The sequence below is a fragment of the Uloborus diversus genome, chromosome 2 (genome assembly GCF_026930045.1).
Source record: "Uloborus diversus isolate 005 chromosome 2, Udiv.v.3.1, whole genome shotgun sequence".
NCBI classification, from domain to species: domain Eukaryota; kingdom Metazoa; phylum Arthropoda; class Arachnida; order Araneae; family Uloboridae; genus Uloborus; species Uloborus diversus.
The window spans coordinates 99,876,457-99,893,342 of record NC_072732.1 but is presented as its reverse complement, the minus strand read 5'-3'; the positions used below and the strand labels follow the sequence as shown (position 1 = coordinate 99,893,342).

General features: G+C 31.8%; 1 protein-coding gene across 1 annotated transcript in view; it reads left to right on the top strand.

Moving 5' to 3' along the window:
* LOC129217198 (anaphase-promoting complex subunit 7-like) overlaps positions 1 to 16,886 on the top strand; it is a 62,252-nt gene that overhangs the window by 32,951 nt on the left and 12,415 nt on the right. Inside the window, exons 9-12 of the mRNA XM_054851466.1 lie at positions 10,729 to 10,817; positions 12,164 to 12,278; positions 13,742 to 13,883; positions 16,115 to 16,215. Of these exons, the coding sequence (XP_054707441.1) occupies positions 10,729 to 10,817; positions 12,164 to 12,278; positions 13,742 to 13,883; positions 16,115 to 16,215 (447 nt within the window). The remainder of the gene's footprint in view (positions 1 to 10,728; positions 10,818 to 12,163; positions 12,279 to 13,741; positions 13,884 to 16,114; positions 16,216 to 16,886) is intronic.

The following is a 16,886-nucleotide window of genomic DNA, read 5'->3' as shown; positions in this document are numbered from 1 at the left end:
TACGAGATATGTACTACGTTGGCTGCTATTTATATTTCTGGCCTAATAGTGTAAAAACAAATCTTTTTCATCAAAATTGATTTTATTGTTTTTCAAAATATCCTCCATGAAGTTCTATACACTTTTGCATACATTTGAACCAATTTTCGAAGCAATTTTTCCATTCCGATTTAGGTAACTCCAAAACATGCATTTTGAATGCATCGACCGCTTCTTCAGATGTCGAAAATCGTTGTTCACATAATTTATTTTTGATGTAAGGGAATAACAAAAAGTCATTGGGTGCTAAGTCAGGGCTGCATGGCAGATTACCCATTAATTCAATGTTTTCGCCTTTCAGAAATTCCTTTGTTTGAGCTGATTTCCAATTTCTCTGATGACTTCTGGCAAACAAATGGTTGTGTACCCTTCAGAATTGACTGTCCTGCATTGCTCTAATGCCACTGTTGCCAGGTGACTGGTAATTCCGAAGAAACAGGCAACCATTTGTTTCGATGTGCTTCTCTGTCGAACAACTTTTGTTGGATTTGGCTTTTCTTGGAAGACCCATACAGTCAATTGCTGTTTTGTTTCCGACTCATATGCATACATCCATGATTCGTCACCTGTGCAGATATTATAAACAACCTTTGATACCCCTTTAACATATTTTGTCAACATTTCTTTTCACCAATCGGCACGAGCCTTTTTTTGAACGTTTGTCAGATTATGCGGGATTTAACGCTAACAAATTTTTTACGGTCAAATGTTCATGTAAAATTTTGTTGATGCTGGTCATACAAATGTCCAGAGCTCCCTCAATATGACGGTATGTCACATGAAGATCTTGCTTTATCAGTTCACGCACAGCGTCAAAAATTCGTTTTACCAGTTTTTTACAGTGCTGTATGATGGTGCTTTATCGCTGTATAAAGAATTAAGTTCATCAAAGCAATCTTGTCTTGACAATCCACTGCGAAAGTTATGAAAAGTAATCGCAGAAAAATGTTCACGAGTCCATTCCATTTTTTATCGAGATGAACTTTTACTTTTACTGTAAACAACACAAACCATGCAAAAATGGCAAATCTTTCAGAAGAATTATGTTTAAAAACATCAAACTTCCTATTTAAATCGTCTGATGTCGCCTAGCAACGATTTCTGTTGCCAAGGCCAGAAATATAAATAGCAGCTCTCTTATTACATTAGGCGTTTCTATAATCAGATCTAAAGCTTTCAGCTCTGAAATATTAGGAGTCTGAATTTTGTTTGGGTATAAATTCTTAAAGATGAAAGGACCATACTTAGCTGTATCTATAATTGCCATCATCTTCATTTTTCTCAAAAATGGATTTGCCCCATTTTCAACTATGAATCCACTGGCTCATATTGCACCCCAAAAAGGAAAGAAACATAACTCATAATTGGAAAAAGCCTACTACCTATTGATTTAAAATCTAAATTTAATGCTCTTTCTTGCCACAAATCTTGTGAAGTTAGCTAACATACCTGGTGCATGGTGGCGTAAAAATAATATTACCAATCAGGGTTCGTACGCCCTTGAAAAACCTTGAAAAGTGCTTGAAAAAAAAAAGTTCATTTTCAAGTGCTTGAAAACCTTGAAAAAGTTTTAAAACCTTGAAAAAGTTTCTTAGTGCTTAAATTCTCTCAAAAATCAACGAATTGTGCTTAGAAGTTTTAAAAAAGTATTTCACCAATGCAATTTTCTGAACATGTGTTCAGTATGCAACATCGCGAAAAATTGCTTCCGTGTTTGGGATTTCAATCCTTTTGCATCTTGTAAATATTTTGATGTTTTTTACAACCGAAAGATATTTTGACATATGGTACCTTAGATTAGTTTATCTTTTGTTTAATTTCATTAATTAACAAAGAAATTAATTTGGAAACCATGACAACATTGAACTTACTCAGGTTTCGCGGAAAATTGCTCTTGTGTTTGAAATTTCAATCTTTTTGCATCCTGCAAATATTTAAATATTTTGGCTAATCAAATGTTAGTTTCGCATATGCTACCTTAGATTAGTATATTTTTTGTTTAATTTTAATAAAAAACAAATAAATTTATTTCATGGGAAACATGCCACGTCGAACGAGCTCAGACTTTGCGAAAAATTGCTTCTCGTGTTTGAAATTTCAATCTTTTTGCATCTTGCAAATATTTAAATATATTCACTAATCGGATGTTATTTTCATATTTGCTACCGTAGATTAGCATATTTTATGTTTAATTTCAGTAAAATATAAGTTTATTTTATGGGAAACATGACAACATTAAACTTAATTCGCGAAAATTTGCTTCCCTTGTTTGAGATTTCAATCCCTTTGCATTTTGTAAATATTTTTATGTTTTTGGCAATTAGTAGTTATTTTGACACTGCTACATCAGATTAGCTTATTTTATTTTTTATTTTAATAACTAAAGAGTTAAAGAATTTATTACCTTGGTCTTGTTTAATTATTTGCTTATTTATTTTTGCAATTTTGAATGATTATCTTTACCTAATTTTTGGTCATAACAGATTAAAAAAAAAAAAAAATTAAATTTCAGCAGTTGAACACCTAACAAATTAACTTAAAGTTTGTATTTTAAATATAAAGTTGATTTATATAATTTTATTTATAAGTACATCATTTCATCATGTCTGCTAAAATAAATAAGGTGTATAACAGGGGTGGTTGTGTTATGAGTATTCACATGAAATCCAGTAGTGCTCGTTTTTATGCTTTTACCTCCCTATATCTCCAATTTTCCCCTTTTCCTCAAATGTTCAAAATTACTACTTTATTAAGGTTGTGGGTACTTGGAGCTTACTGAAAGAGGCTTTAATCAGCAAAGGGGTAGATAGCTTAAGGAGGGTCATTCATCTTCATTTGGATCTAATAAATTGACCAGTACCAGCCTAGCTAGGCCCAGTGCCTGCTGCTGGTTATCAACAGGCACTGGGCATGGTATTTCTATGCAGAATATTTTGACTTAATAAACTATTTTATGAATTGTATGCATAGCAAAAGTTATTGTTGTACATATGTATATTCAAGTAACAGGGTCTTAGTTTTAAAAATTATTCCCCCCCCCCCTTGCCCCATTTTGCTCTTTGAAATTTTCAGGTAATTTTTTATGAACTCACAAATTACAATTACACCTGAATATTATTGCCTTTCTAAATTTAAATTCTAATTTCAACAATAACCCTTTTTTTTCCCAAAATAAAACTACTTTTGTCATAATATATATCAACTTCTTGTGAATCTTTTCAATTTCGAAATATGGCTCTATAAATCTGAACTTGCACATTTATTGTCTATTGCAAGTTTATCAATGAAAGCTGAATAGGCTCAAGTTTACATTCAGAGTATTTATCACTGCTTAAGCTGCTTTTATATATTTTGAGGTGTAGAGACTGGTCTGTGGACTTTCATCAACTTATCTTACTTCCTAATTTTTAAATTTACTCGAGGACAGTTGAAATGCCTTATTGGCTGAACAGCTAATAAATACATACGAATAATTGATTTGTATACTTATAAATGATTTGCAAACCTAATATTTTTAGAACTTAATAGTGCAAACTGAAATAACTTTCTAGTTAGTGTTTTTGTCCTAACCGCCCTCATATTGTAATAAACCACTTTATAGCTATTGGAAATAAATGTTGAAACCGGGGGGGGGGGGGGGGAGTGACTTCAAAAACTCCTCTCTGGCAATGCCATTGAACTTGGGTATTTTAGTTTCTTCCCATAAAAGTTAATTTGCTGATTCTAGAAAATATACAAACCTCTGACTGCTGCAACCTTTGAAAAACCTCAAAATTAAACCTCTTGGTATCTGCTTCTCTTTATGACCAAACTTTTCAAACATTTTCAGAAAAACTTTCAACGCAGTAGATCTTTCATCAAAGCGTCTCTCGTTGTAGAAAAAGCAATTTTGTTTCCCTATACTTTTTTGTATTATTGCCTTATTTCTATGTGTTTGTAGTAAATGAAATCTGCATACAATATTTTTAGTACAAATTTATGATATTGCCTTGAAAACAAAATTTTTTACCTTGAAAAGTACTTGAAAAGTGCTTGAATTTTTTTCTGCCTAATGGGTATGAACCCTGCCAATACTGAATAATCATTCAAGTTTTATAATTTAGAGAAAAAATTTTGTAATTTTAAGCATGCATTATTAATTTAGACGAGAAAAATTAACCAGTAAATATCGCGTAATAAATTTTGTGCTCATATAGTAATATTTGAGACAAAGTCGCTTAAAAATACTACTACGCAAAATCTTGACTTTCTCCATTGCTTTTCTTTTTTTTTTTGTTTAAGATGTGTCACTTTCCTTACCGGGATGTGGTATACAAATACAAAAGTGATGACCAGCAACAGGCTCTGGGCCCAGCTAGGCTGGTCCTAGTCAATTTACAATCCCCAGTGAAGATCAATGACCCTCTTAAAACTATCTACTCCCTTGCTCATTACCACCTCTTCCGGTAAGCTGTTCCAAGGTTCCACTACCCTGCTAAAATAATTTTTCCTAATATCCATGTTAGCCTGAGATTTAAATAACTTAAAACAATGACCCCTTATCCTGTTTTCAGTGCTAAACTTTAGCCCGATAACATTTTTCATTTTGATAAATTTAAACAACTGAATCATGTCCCCTCAGTTTCTTCTTTGCTCAAGACTGTACATTTTTAGCATTCTAAGCCTTGAATCATAGTCTAAATGAGAAAGTCCATTTAGCCTTGTAGCCTGCCTTTGAACCCTTTCCAATACATTAATATCTTTCTTAGGATAAGGAGACCAAAACTGAACAGCATACTCCAAATGAGGTCTTACCAAACTTCTATACAAGGGCAGAAGAACTTCTTTAGATTTGTTTGAAATGGATCTATTGATAAACCCAAGCGTCTTATTGGCTTTGTTACTAGCTATGCTGCTCTGTTGACTAAACTTTAAATCCTGACTTATTAAGATGCCCAGATCAGTAACTTTTTCTGCCTGACTGAACCTTGCAAATAATAACTTGTACACTTATTTCCATGCCCTACATATAGCAATTGACATTTCCCAACATTAACAGCCATACCCCATTTATCAGCCCACTCCGTAATATGATCTAGATCCTCTTGCAGCTGATTTGCTTGTTCTTCATTATCTGCAATCCCCATAACTTTAACATCAAAAGCAAAACAATTCATGTTCCCAGAAATATTTTTATGAATTTCGTTCATAAAAACAATGAACAAAACAGGCCGTAACACTGATCCCTGAGGAACCCTGCTTAAAACCTCACTCCATTTAGAATAATTTCCCCTTACAACTACCCTTTGTTTCCTTCCGGTCAGCCGTTTCTTTACTCAAATGAAGGTTTTCCCTCCTATTCCTATATCAGCTAATTTGCTAAGTAGAGCAACATGCGGTACCTTATCGAAAGGTTTTTGAAAATCAATGTAAACAACATCTACAGGCTTCTTATTGTCTAAAGCCATTGTAACTTTGTCATAGAAATGTAATAAGTCATTTATGTAATAAGTAGGGCTCGACCGATGGCATTTTTTGGCCGATGGGCTGATGCCGATTGTTCAAAGATGGCCGATTGTTTTCCTCCAAATGGCCGATGGCCGATGCCGTTGGCCGATGGCAAAAAAAAAAAAAAATCAAACAGAAATAAATTGATAAGATTGTCAGGGATTTAAAGGATCATTGATTCATTTCACTTTACTTCCTTTCTACGAATAAAGACTTGTAATCACAAAAAAAAATCATATTTTGACCTAAATTTCTATTTTACTATCACCAAATTTATACTTAACAAGTTTTTCGGCACATCTGTACATACATATGTACCTAAGAATATATAGATAACCAAATATCCATTTTGAACGCCTCCTCAGTTAATTATCGCAAATTCTCTTGTGATGTCTTCATGCGCGTAAACTTGCGTCACTCAAAAACGTTATGAAATAGTAAATTGAAAACTCACACGTACGTAGTATGATCTAAAAGTTCGAGGTCAAGTTGTATAAAACCTTACCCTGAATAGTTCACATTACCGAAGCATATATCTGTCTACGAAATAGTCACCTTGAACGATTATGCACTTCTGCCAACGTTCGTATAGCTTTTAGAAGCACTCCTGGAAGACATTTTTCGCAAATTCCTGTAAGGCCTCTTGCGCTGCTGCTTTAACTTCATCGTGGGGAAGAAGGCGACTTTCATGTTAAGGATGCACGTTTCGATTGGTCAATAGTCTGATATGAGAAATAACATAACGTTTCGTCGGACTTAGCTCCGTGTGACTTTTACCTGTTCCCAGCAAAAAAACATTTGCACAGACGCCGCTTTATTCCGTCAGGAGAAGATGAAGCTGCATCATAGAAGGTAGCGAAAAATGGCTTCCAGGAGTGTTTCCAAAAGTTATATGAACACTGGCAGAAGTACATAGTCCCTTAAGGCAACCTTTTGAAGGTGGATGTGCTTCGGTAATGTGAACTATTCTGGGTAATATTTTATACAGCTTGTCCCCGAACTTTTGCATCGTACTACGTACAATCTGTATAGGGTGTAGCTATGCTTCTCCTTTTTTGACTGCTGTATGATGAAAGAGAAAGAACAATAGCCAAAAAAAGAAGGAAGAAAATCAAAGAGACTGTTTAATAACCAATTGATTTGTTTTTTTTTTAATTGAGCATATAACTAAGATTTCAGTAATGTTGTAATAATGTATGGATTTAGGTACACTAAACATAGTTTAAAAAAATTAAATTACGTTGTTAAATCATTCAAAAAAAAAAAAATAAGAATAGAACTATGAAACCGTCAACAAATTACGCAATTAAAGTTGAAAGATTGCACGTAGACACTTTTTAGTCATCAAATTAAACAAAAAAGGTAACAGATAAATTACAATATTAAATCAAAATAGTAATATTTTTATACTTATTTAAAATTTATGAATAGAAAAGTTTGCATTTTTCATAAAAGCTATAACAGTGACATACATTTTGCTGAAAAAAAAATAGCTATGAAAAGAGCAAGGTTCTTAAAACGCAGGTACAGTAAACAAACTCAATATTTACACCAAGTTAATAACTGAATACATATACTACTTGATCTGATGTTTGCACACATAGTACTGAACAATTTGATTGTTTAACACTTTTATGAAGCTTTACAAACAAGTTCAAATTAAATTTTTCAATTTAACAATAATTTTCTGAAATTTGAAAAATTGCATAATAGAAAATCCTTGAAACTTTTCTATAAAAAATGAAAATAACTTATTCATTGATTTTAAATAAATACATAAAAATAGTTACTTACTACAGAAAAAAAAAATCAATCGCTATTAATGATGCAAAAAAAAGGCAATTTACGAAATATAGGTGAAACAAGTATGAGAAATACGCAAAATGACATTTCTTGACCAAAATAAAAAATCGCTAAATATTTAAGAAATGCTTGAAACGACGAGGTAGGGTTAGGGGGGTCACCCTCTGATTTTGGAGTAAATCACACTTCGGCCCCAACCTCTGCCTCATTTTTTTAGTACAAAACAGCTACCACCAACGCCTCGGAAGAGTTTCTAAATCTACTTCAGCACTTCCGAAAAAAAAAATTCATAAGTCCCTTTGATTTCCGAATTATGTCACCATTCAAAACGTCTTTAATCAATTTCTTACATTAATGCCCTAAATTCTTTCTAAACAATAGATAAAGTTTGAAAAAAAAAACCCCTCCAATTTCATGAATCGTGTTAGTTTTGAACAACTCAGAAGTACAACTAGAGTTTAATTTCAGAAATTGAGGGAGTGGGAGGAGGGGCACGCAAGTGTTCTCGGAAATTCAAAAAATAGTCGTAAAAATCAAGTTCAAAATAATTATAAACATTGAGCAGAAAACCCTTTCAAAACTTGCACCCGAGTTTGTTTTGACGTGCAATGGCGGATTTAAAATATAGCAAATGTTGCAATTGCGCGAGAAACTCCATAACCATAGGGCCACCGAAGGAGTTACAAAAATGCGAATGATAAATGTTTTACAACTTCTGTGATCCCCAAAATGTATTTCGACGGGCCCCAAACTTGTAACTCCGCCGAAGCGATACAGAAAAGTCTGCATTACTGTGATTCATATTACAAATATCGAAAGATTAAAAATTACCGTCGGTTCAACGGGAATCTAATAAAATGACACAAAAATCGGTTTCGCCATCGCATATTTGTTTCCATGGTCTCCAATTCGGCAATATATCACCAAATGATCGTCAATCTGAGACGCTATATTAGTTTTGCATTGAAATAAGTAATTAATAGCCACAAAAAATGAGTAAACAGGCTTTTCAGAACACCCGATCGAAAACAAAAAGGGAAGTGCACAACTGGAACGTCCGCAGACCCCACATATGAAACTTTAACCTTCTACAGATTATCATTTTTGAGTTATGACTTATGACAGATACATACGTACATCCTGCTGCAAGAAACAACGCAATAATTAACTTGTTTGGTACCTGAATGTAGTATTAAAAACTCTTCTAGGGATGACTAAAAATAGAAATTTATACTGAAATTTAAGTAAATAATTTTATATGAAAACAACAACTCCATTTACTTTGTATTAAAAAGTAAAATAGCAAAGGTCCTTTTTTTTTTTCTTCAAAAACATCGGCCAATTCCATCGGCTTTTCGATGTTTTTTAAGGCCGATGGGCCGATGTTTCCCGCAAGTTAGCATCGGCCTCCGATGCCGATGGCTAAATTGTTGAACCATCGGCGTCGATGCATCGGTCGAGTCCTAGTAATAAGCTAGTATTAAATGTAATAAATATGATCCCGGGTACTGCAAAAGATTTTCCACTTTGATTGGAACTTGACTTAAATTATCCCTTTAGCTAGTTTTGAGCTCTGATGCAAAAAGGAGCTATAAGTTGGACCTTTCTATGTGTCTGTGGCATTGTGACTTCTAAACTGGTGAACTGATTATAATAATTCTTTTTTGTTCAAAAGGAGACTTGATGGGAAGAGTTCTTGGATAGGTGTCATCGTTGTATGACTTAAATACCAAAGATATTAATTACAAACTGTAAAAATTAGCATCTTTCTCAACTTTGGTAGTGAAAACTAACTCATACATTTAAAATTTTAGTAGCAATCAAAAGAACAATATTTTTTACATGTAATGGAATTTGTTTGAAACTTCCAACTTATATAAAACTTGAATGAAAAATATAATTTAGCAAATTTTAAGTACAATTCTAAGCATTTATTCATGCAATTGGTAATGATTTTGATGTTGGCTGACAAAGAAAGAAGGCTCAATGATTTGAAATTTTTATCTGTTGCCAGTTTGTTTCTGCAAACAAGTAAAATAATTCATTTTAGTGTCATAAGAAAGGCTTTTATAAGGATTTTCCATTTTTTTCCCTTGATCCTGCTTTTGTGATTAGTGAATTTTACTTAGTTGTGATTATCTTTTCTTTTCAGTTTTTCCCATGTTAGCTAGGAAAAATGTAAATGTATTTAAATTTTATATGTGTTCCGACCCACAAAATTCTTTTTAATACAAGGTCAGTAATCAAGGCTTATAAAAGTTTTAATTTAATATTAGTTCTTATTCCTTGCCTTAGTCTTACTGTTATCAGTTTTGTTTAAATTGCTAATGTCATAACAAAACCTCAGAATGCTAACCACATATTTGATGGCTTAGAACTGCATATTTTTGCACTGCCTGCTGAGTTGTGTGGAAGAGCAGCAGAAATGTAGCGCTGGTTGAAATTGATGTGCTGAAGAGTCATGTTGGAATGTAATAATTATACATTAGATTTTTTTTTTTTTTTTTTTTGCTGTAATTTTGACGTGAAAACTAATTTGATTAGCTTTCTTTTTGATGTACACTCCAGGTGTTCTTAAATTGCTCCTATTGAAATTTTTTTTCCTCTAAATTAAAAAAATAGAACTTGAAGGAAAGTTTCATATTTTTTACTAGATTTGGCAATTACAAGTAACTCTACCCAAGTGTGAATCACCGATTGGAATAAAAATTTTGCACATCAATAGAACACTTTAAAATATTGTTTTAGGACTTCCAATTTCAAAAAAATTCTAGAGGATAGCCTCCTACAGCCCCCTCCCCCTCCTCATCTCATAAATCTGATAAAAAATAGCACAAAAGGGTTCCTTTTTCTTTTGAAACCGTAAGTTCAACAAATTTCCAAGTTTCACCCTCCCCTCTCTTCCCCATGCATCTGTAGCGCAATATTGTTAAACATAGCTTAAATGTACTCTGAATCTCCAACCCCTTTACCTAAAACTACCAAAGATGGCTCAAATTTGTGATTTTCAAGTCTTTGATTGTGGCAAATTTCCAGAGAGTATACTTAAAATCCTACATCTTGTTGCACCTGTGTTTGCCCCTCTCTAATGGGAATCATGACTAGGCTCATGCAATTATGCCATGCAAAATTGTACGTAAATTATGAAAAATGGAACTATAAAAATGATTCATATATATATTCTGAAGTTACCTCTATTTCTAACAGATGACACTACCTGCTTCCCAACATTATTGTCTTTTAATTTTGTCAAAAGATACAGCCTAGGCAGTAACAGTTTAGTTACTAGATCTAGTTCAGCCTTGTATAGCAATGTGTTTTTTCTTAGTAATTGGAAAGTACTGTAAAACTATAAAAATATTTTTATAACTTGATTTAAGTATGATAAACTCTTCTTAGGCTTACTGCTCTGACCCATTATCAGTGAAAGGAATGGATGTGTATGCTGCGTTATTAGCTAAAGAAAAAAAACTCAAGGAATTGGAAAGGTATTTTTGTGTATTCATGTATTTACTGTTGTGTGTGTGGTTTTTTTAAGCTGGTGGAAACTTTTTAGTCAGCTTCCACTATTTCAGTCCAACTTAAATGTACCTAACCCTGTACAGGGTTTGTACGGGTTATGGAAATCCTGGAAAGTCATGGAAAAAAAATTGGCAAATTTCAGACCTGGAAAAGTTATGGAAAATTGAAATTTTCATTCAAAGTCATGGAAATTTATTTAAAGTCATGGAAAAATGAGGAAGCAACAGTAGGTAAAAGAGCGTTAGAAATCTAGAGTGATACAACAGTATTGCTTATATAAAAGCCATTAAAACTGGAATTTTGAACGATCCCAAAAACAAATCTGAATTTTGAAATCTTGTTGTATCTACTTTCTGCAATGTGATTTTACTGTTTGGACATCACTCATTTTGAATTTACCATTGTTTTCACCACTTCTTATATTTTGTATTCTGTAGTAGCGAACTTGACATTCTAGATTTTCCACACCCGCTTAAAAAATGCAATTCAATTGCATCCTAGATTGTTTCTACCACTCATAAAAAACTTTTTAATGTTGATCAGAGTTTGTCTTAGTTTGTTGAAGGTTTTAGAAAATAAAGATCTTTAGTCAGGCGATAGAATACAGAAATAGGAGAATTCTAATACTCTAAAACTGTAGTGCTCAACATGTGGCCCGCAAAACTAATCCATGCGACCCACTGCTACCTTCAATGTCAGGTAACAAACACTATGTTCTGGAATTTCTGAATCTCTTAAGCATTGAAAATGTGCAAATAAGTAAACAAGTATATTTGAATCCGAAGATTTATTCACTGCTAAATGCATTTAAAAAATAAATATCTGGTTTAGAAACATGAATTAACAAAAGAATGATGCTTTGTACTTTAAAGAACCAAAATGAGGTCATGAAAAAGTCTTGAAAAAGTCATGGAATTTTTTCATCTGAATAGAGTATGAACCCTGCCTGTAAGTGTCATAAAATTGCATTGTTTACTCTATTTTTCACTAGCATTCCTGTTACTGTTAGAGTATAATGCTAGTAAATCTGTAAATATAAAAATAAGTTTGCATTTATAGAAATTTACTTTTGTTTGAATACATACTTTGTAAAGCTTTTTTTTTTTTTTTTTAACAGGTTCACTAAATTCCTAGAAATGAAATTTCACACAATTGTATTTTAATGAAACTTTTAAGTTTTAATAGATGTTTTTAATCCATGAAATTACTTTTTGAACTTAATGAATATTCAGATACAATTTTTAAAAATATATATACTGATAAAACGTTATATATTTGCCTAGTTTCTTTAATTTTTAAATTTTTATTACAGCTTGACAGCTCATCTAATTTCAATTAATGATGCTGTACCTGAACCATGGATTGCTATGGCTTACTTTTGCTATGCAACAAAGAAAGGAACTAAAGCAGTTAATTTTGCTCAAAAGGTTTGCAGATATTACTGCTTCTTAACTTTATTATTATTAAGTTCAGCAGCTTCTTTTTTATCATATTCTAGCAATAATTTTGTTTGTATTCTGATTTTAAAATAGGAGAGATTTTTTTTTTCTTTTGTTAAAAGTACATGAAGATATTCTACATGCAAATTTACTTCTGTAATGCAGGTGATTGGGACCTCTGCTTTGAAAGTATTTACTGTGTTTGTCCAAACAAATTTTACCGCTTTTATGCACTTACACAAGTGTATCTGAACACTTGATTGAGCTGATGATATGTCATATTAGAAAGCTTAAATTACTTCTTTTCCCAATCTCACAGTTTTTAACTGAAAAAAAAAATTTACACCTGTTTACAGTTAGAAAGTGTTATTATTCTGAAAATTGCTGCATCTGTAATAGGCATACAAAATAGAACACCATTTTTAGGTCTCATGAAGCTCATTTAAAACAATGAGTTTTATAAAAGAGATGTGCATTCAAAATTTTAACAAGCAGTTTTGATGATTACAAATTTATTTTTTAAAAAAAATTTTAAAAATGTTAATTCGAAAATTTTTGGAGTCAGTATTGGTATATTACTACATTGTTCTTAATTAAACAAATAGTTAAAGTATTATTGATGCAAACTCCTGATCTTCTTTCAATTTTTTTTCTTTCTATCATTGTCAATGACAAGGGTGTCCAACACTAGACCTTCTAAAGTCATGTTTTTTAGAGGGTGTGATTTTGCTTTTAGCCTATTTGAAGGAAAATGGTCCTACGTTTTTGCCAAATCTATTTCTGTTAGTACTGTACTTATGTCAAATTCTTTTGATATTTCAATTTTATCTGTTAGTAAGCTCCCTTTACACTTCTGAAGCGTTTTAGGTACTTAGGAAACAGATACAACTGTAGCAAAAAAAAAAAAAAGAAAGAAAGAAAGAAAGAAAACAAAAGAAAAGGTCTTCAAACACAAAACTGAAGAATGAATTGTTTATTAGTCAAGCCAATATAATAAATCTTCTAAAGTGCTCTTTGATTGACCTTTCTATTTTCCATTCTCGGCCCTCATTTATTCTATACTTATCTTGCTTTTTAGCAAAAGTTTCCTGTATAATTGGGGAGTAGAAAAAACCAAAAAAAAAAAAAAAATGTCCAAAGGAGAAAGTTTGGAGTTAATTGTTTTGTTAATTTCTTGAAATATGTTTTTTATCATATACAGTGAAGCACCATTTATATGTTTTTGAAGGGACTGTATGAGAAGAACGTATAAGCGAAAAAAACGTATAATAGGTAAACGTTAATGTGTATTAGATTCTGCAGGGACAAATTTGAAAAACGTGTAATTGATAAAAACGAGTAAAAAAGAAACGTATAAACGGTGCTCCACTGTATATTGGTATTTATAGCCCAAAGTTTTTTTATTGAAAGTAAAGTTAAATTGTAATAACATAAGCCTTTCTTTTATGAAGGCGTGTGTATTGAATCCTCGCCATGTTGAAGCATTATTGTTGAAAGGTACTGTTCTCCTGGAGTTGAAAAGAATTCAAGATGCCATTAGTAATTTTGTTGAAGCTAGTAAAATTGCTCCATACCGATATGAAGTTCATAAAGGTATGTTATAGAGTGGCTTTTTTCTATAATCCATAGTGTATGTTTTTGGGACAAATAATCAATCCACGGTAAGGAGTCTTTTTTTTAGTTAAAAATAAAGAAGTTATTTTGTGTAGTTTTCAAAAGTTTTTTTCTTTGCTCAGTTTCTTTTCTGTGTGTGTGTGTGTAAAAATGTTAGTTTTAATTTGTCAGCAACTTTTTTTAAAATTTGGATAAGTCCTGCAAAATCCCAATTTAGCATAAACTCTGTAAAACACCAGACCTTTCATAACTAACAAAATCTTATCTAATTGAATCTTCTAGAATATAAATTTTAATATAATATATTTGTTGGAGGGCCATCTCAATTGGAGTATCTACAAAGGAAATGCAACTAACAAGCTTAAAGCAAATAGCAAATATTTTTGATATCAGCTGTTTACATTGCACAATGCAGTTAAGCAGTACCACCTCTGCACTATCCCACTTTTCACCTGATGACAGGCCACACCTGAGTGGAGTTGGTTCCTTCCCTCCTAGTTTAAAATCCTTCCTGCAATGATCCGCTTTTTTTTAACTGCATGGGAGTTTTTCATACAGTCAAACTCGATCATAACAAGCACGAAGTGACCACAACATTTGCTCTTTATAACCAAGTGTTCGTAATAGTCAAATTTGCAAAAAGACAATGAAGAATTTTACTTGTTTCTGTAAAGTAATAATGAAGCTGGTTCATTGCTTTAAACTGTCTTATTGTCTCTTTCCTGTGATTCCAAGAAATACGCAGGGCAAGGAAAACATCGCCATTTACACTCCTGGGCTCAAAAAAAATTCGTATTTTTTTCTGAACGTCTAAAACAATTGACTGTGTTGAGAGTGGTTCAGCTTGAAATTCTTCACCTTCATTATAATTTTTTTTTTCATTTGCTTTAGCTTGCATTTGCGCTACAATATCTTCGGAAGTATGTATCTCAGAAGTGATAACATTGGCTTCAACAAATGTACAATTTTCAAGCACTTTTCTACTCCATAAATTTAAAGAAAGACCCATCATCTCTTGTTTTCAAGATTTATGACTCATCACTAACTTTTCAGGTGACTTCCGAATGTTGAACGAATTTTTCAAAGAAAGAATTAGCTGAGTAAGATGTCAATAGAAATTTATGAGTCACAAGATATTTGCTTGCTTTAAGCGGGCATGCTTATTAAAAGTGAGTTGTGCAGCCAAAGACTTAACATTGCACTAACCAAGTAATTCCTCATTAAATCCAAGTTAAATCATTATTAAAATCATGATTTAAATCAAGTGATCTTTCAAAAAAATCATTGATTTAAATCAATTGATTAAAGTGATTTTTTTTAACAAAATCATTTATTAAATTCAGTTGATTTCATTTTTATAAATTCATTTTGCATTTTTAGAATGTATTGCTCTAAATTTAACTTCACTGCATTATACAATCTTAACTTCACCAGGCAAAACTACATAGATCCTTTTTTCTGTGTCCAACAGATTTTCACTCTTGCAATATTGCTTTTGCTCCAAAATTACAGTTTAGAACAAAAGAAAAATTTGCAGTATATGCACCATGATAAATCTTATACACCATGACTAATATACTTAAGAAAAGTAATTGTTCAACATATTTTACTCTAAAACTGTACACGATGATGGAAACCTTATCTTTAAGCCTAAAACAAAATCACATCTTATCCATGCATTATAACATATTTATAAAGCTTAAAAAATTATTGAATAGTTAGAGAATCTTAATTTTAAAAGTAAGCTGAATGGATTCATCTATTGTGTGAAATATATTATGTTTATAAATGTAAAATCTACGAATTTTTAAACATTTAAAAAAAAATAAAAAAAATCTGATTTAATTTTTAAAAAATCTAATTTAAATTTTAAAAGTTTTGATTAAAAAAAATTATGAACCTTGGTTATAAGTGAGTTTAATTGTATCACTGTTTGTAAGTATTTGTAATGAGCCGATTTTTTGGTTGATGTAAATAGTCTCAGTATAGCCCATATGTGGACTCAGTCACCTACCAAGGACTCTCTGGGAAATACTTTTTTAAAACTTTTTTTGTATGATTATTTTAACGCTTTGGGTAAACAAAAAAAAAAAAAAAAAAAAAATTTTAGTTACAATTGCAATACTGTTTTAAATTTAAAACTCCTAAGTCTAGTTTCTTTAATGCAGAATCAATTAAACTCTCATGATTTCAGTCTTTGATTTTTAAAGGGATGGTTGATGGCTACTTAGCACTTCACAGAACAAGAGAAGCTATTGTTGTAGCAAGTACTGCTTGTAAACAACTTGGCCAAAATGCAAGAGCTCTTACCGTAAGTAATTGTTATTTGAACATGATTTCATTGTTATTAAATTATTATTATTATTTTAAAACCAATAATCATGTAAAACTTTTCCCTGTTTGAAAAAATTTCTTTGTAATTAATGTGATTCTCTTATCACTTCTGAAAGAAAGGCATAGTGAAAGGTGTCTGTAATTAAAACTGCTATCAGTTTATGTGTACAGGTGTGTATTAACAATAATTCTCTAAATCAGGGGTCCCCAAACTTTTTGTTCTTGAGAGCACAATTTGAAATATCAGTTAGACGGTGGGTGCTACTTTTTTTCGAAATGAATTACAAATTGGACAATATGAGCTATATTCTCCAATATATATCATATAAAAAATTTTTGTTGATATTCTTATATAAAATGAACTAGTGGTACCCGCACGGCTTCGCCCGTAATAGCAAATTAAAAGGTCTTTTTGTTCGCCTGTATATTTACAAATGATGTGTAGTGAATTTTCTCGCCAATTGGCTTGTGCCCACGTTACGGTTCCACGTTATGATAATTTCGTATCTCGCCAATTGGCTTGTGCCCATGTTACGGTTCCACGTTATGATAATTTCGTAATTTATTCGTCCATCTTATGATAGTTTTGTTCTTAAAATTGGAATAGAAAAAGAACAAAATCGAATTTTCGAAAAATCGCTTCGAGGT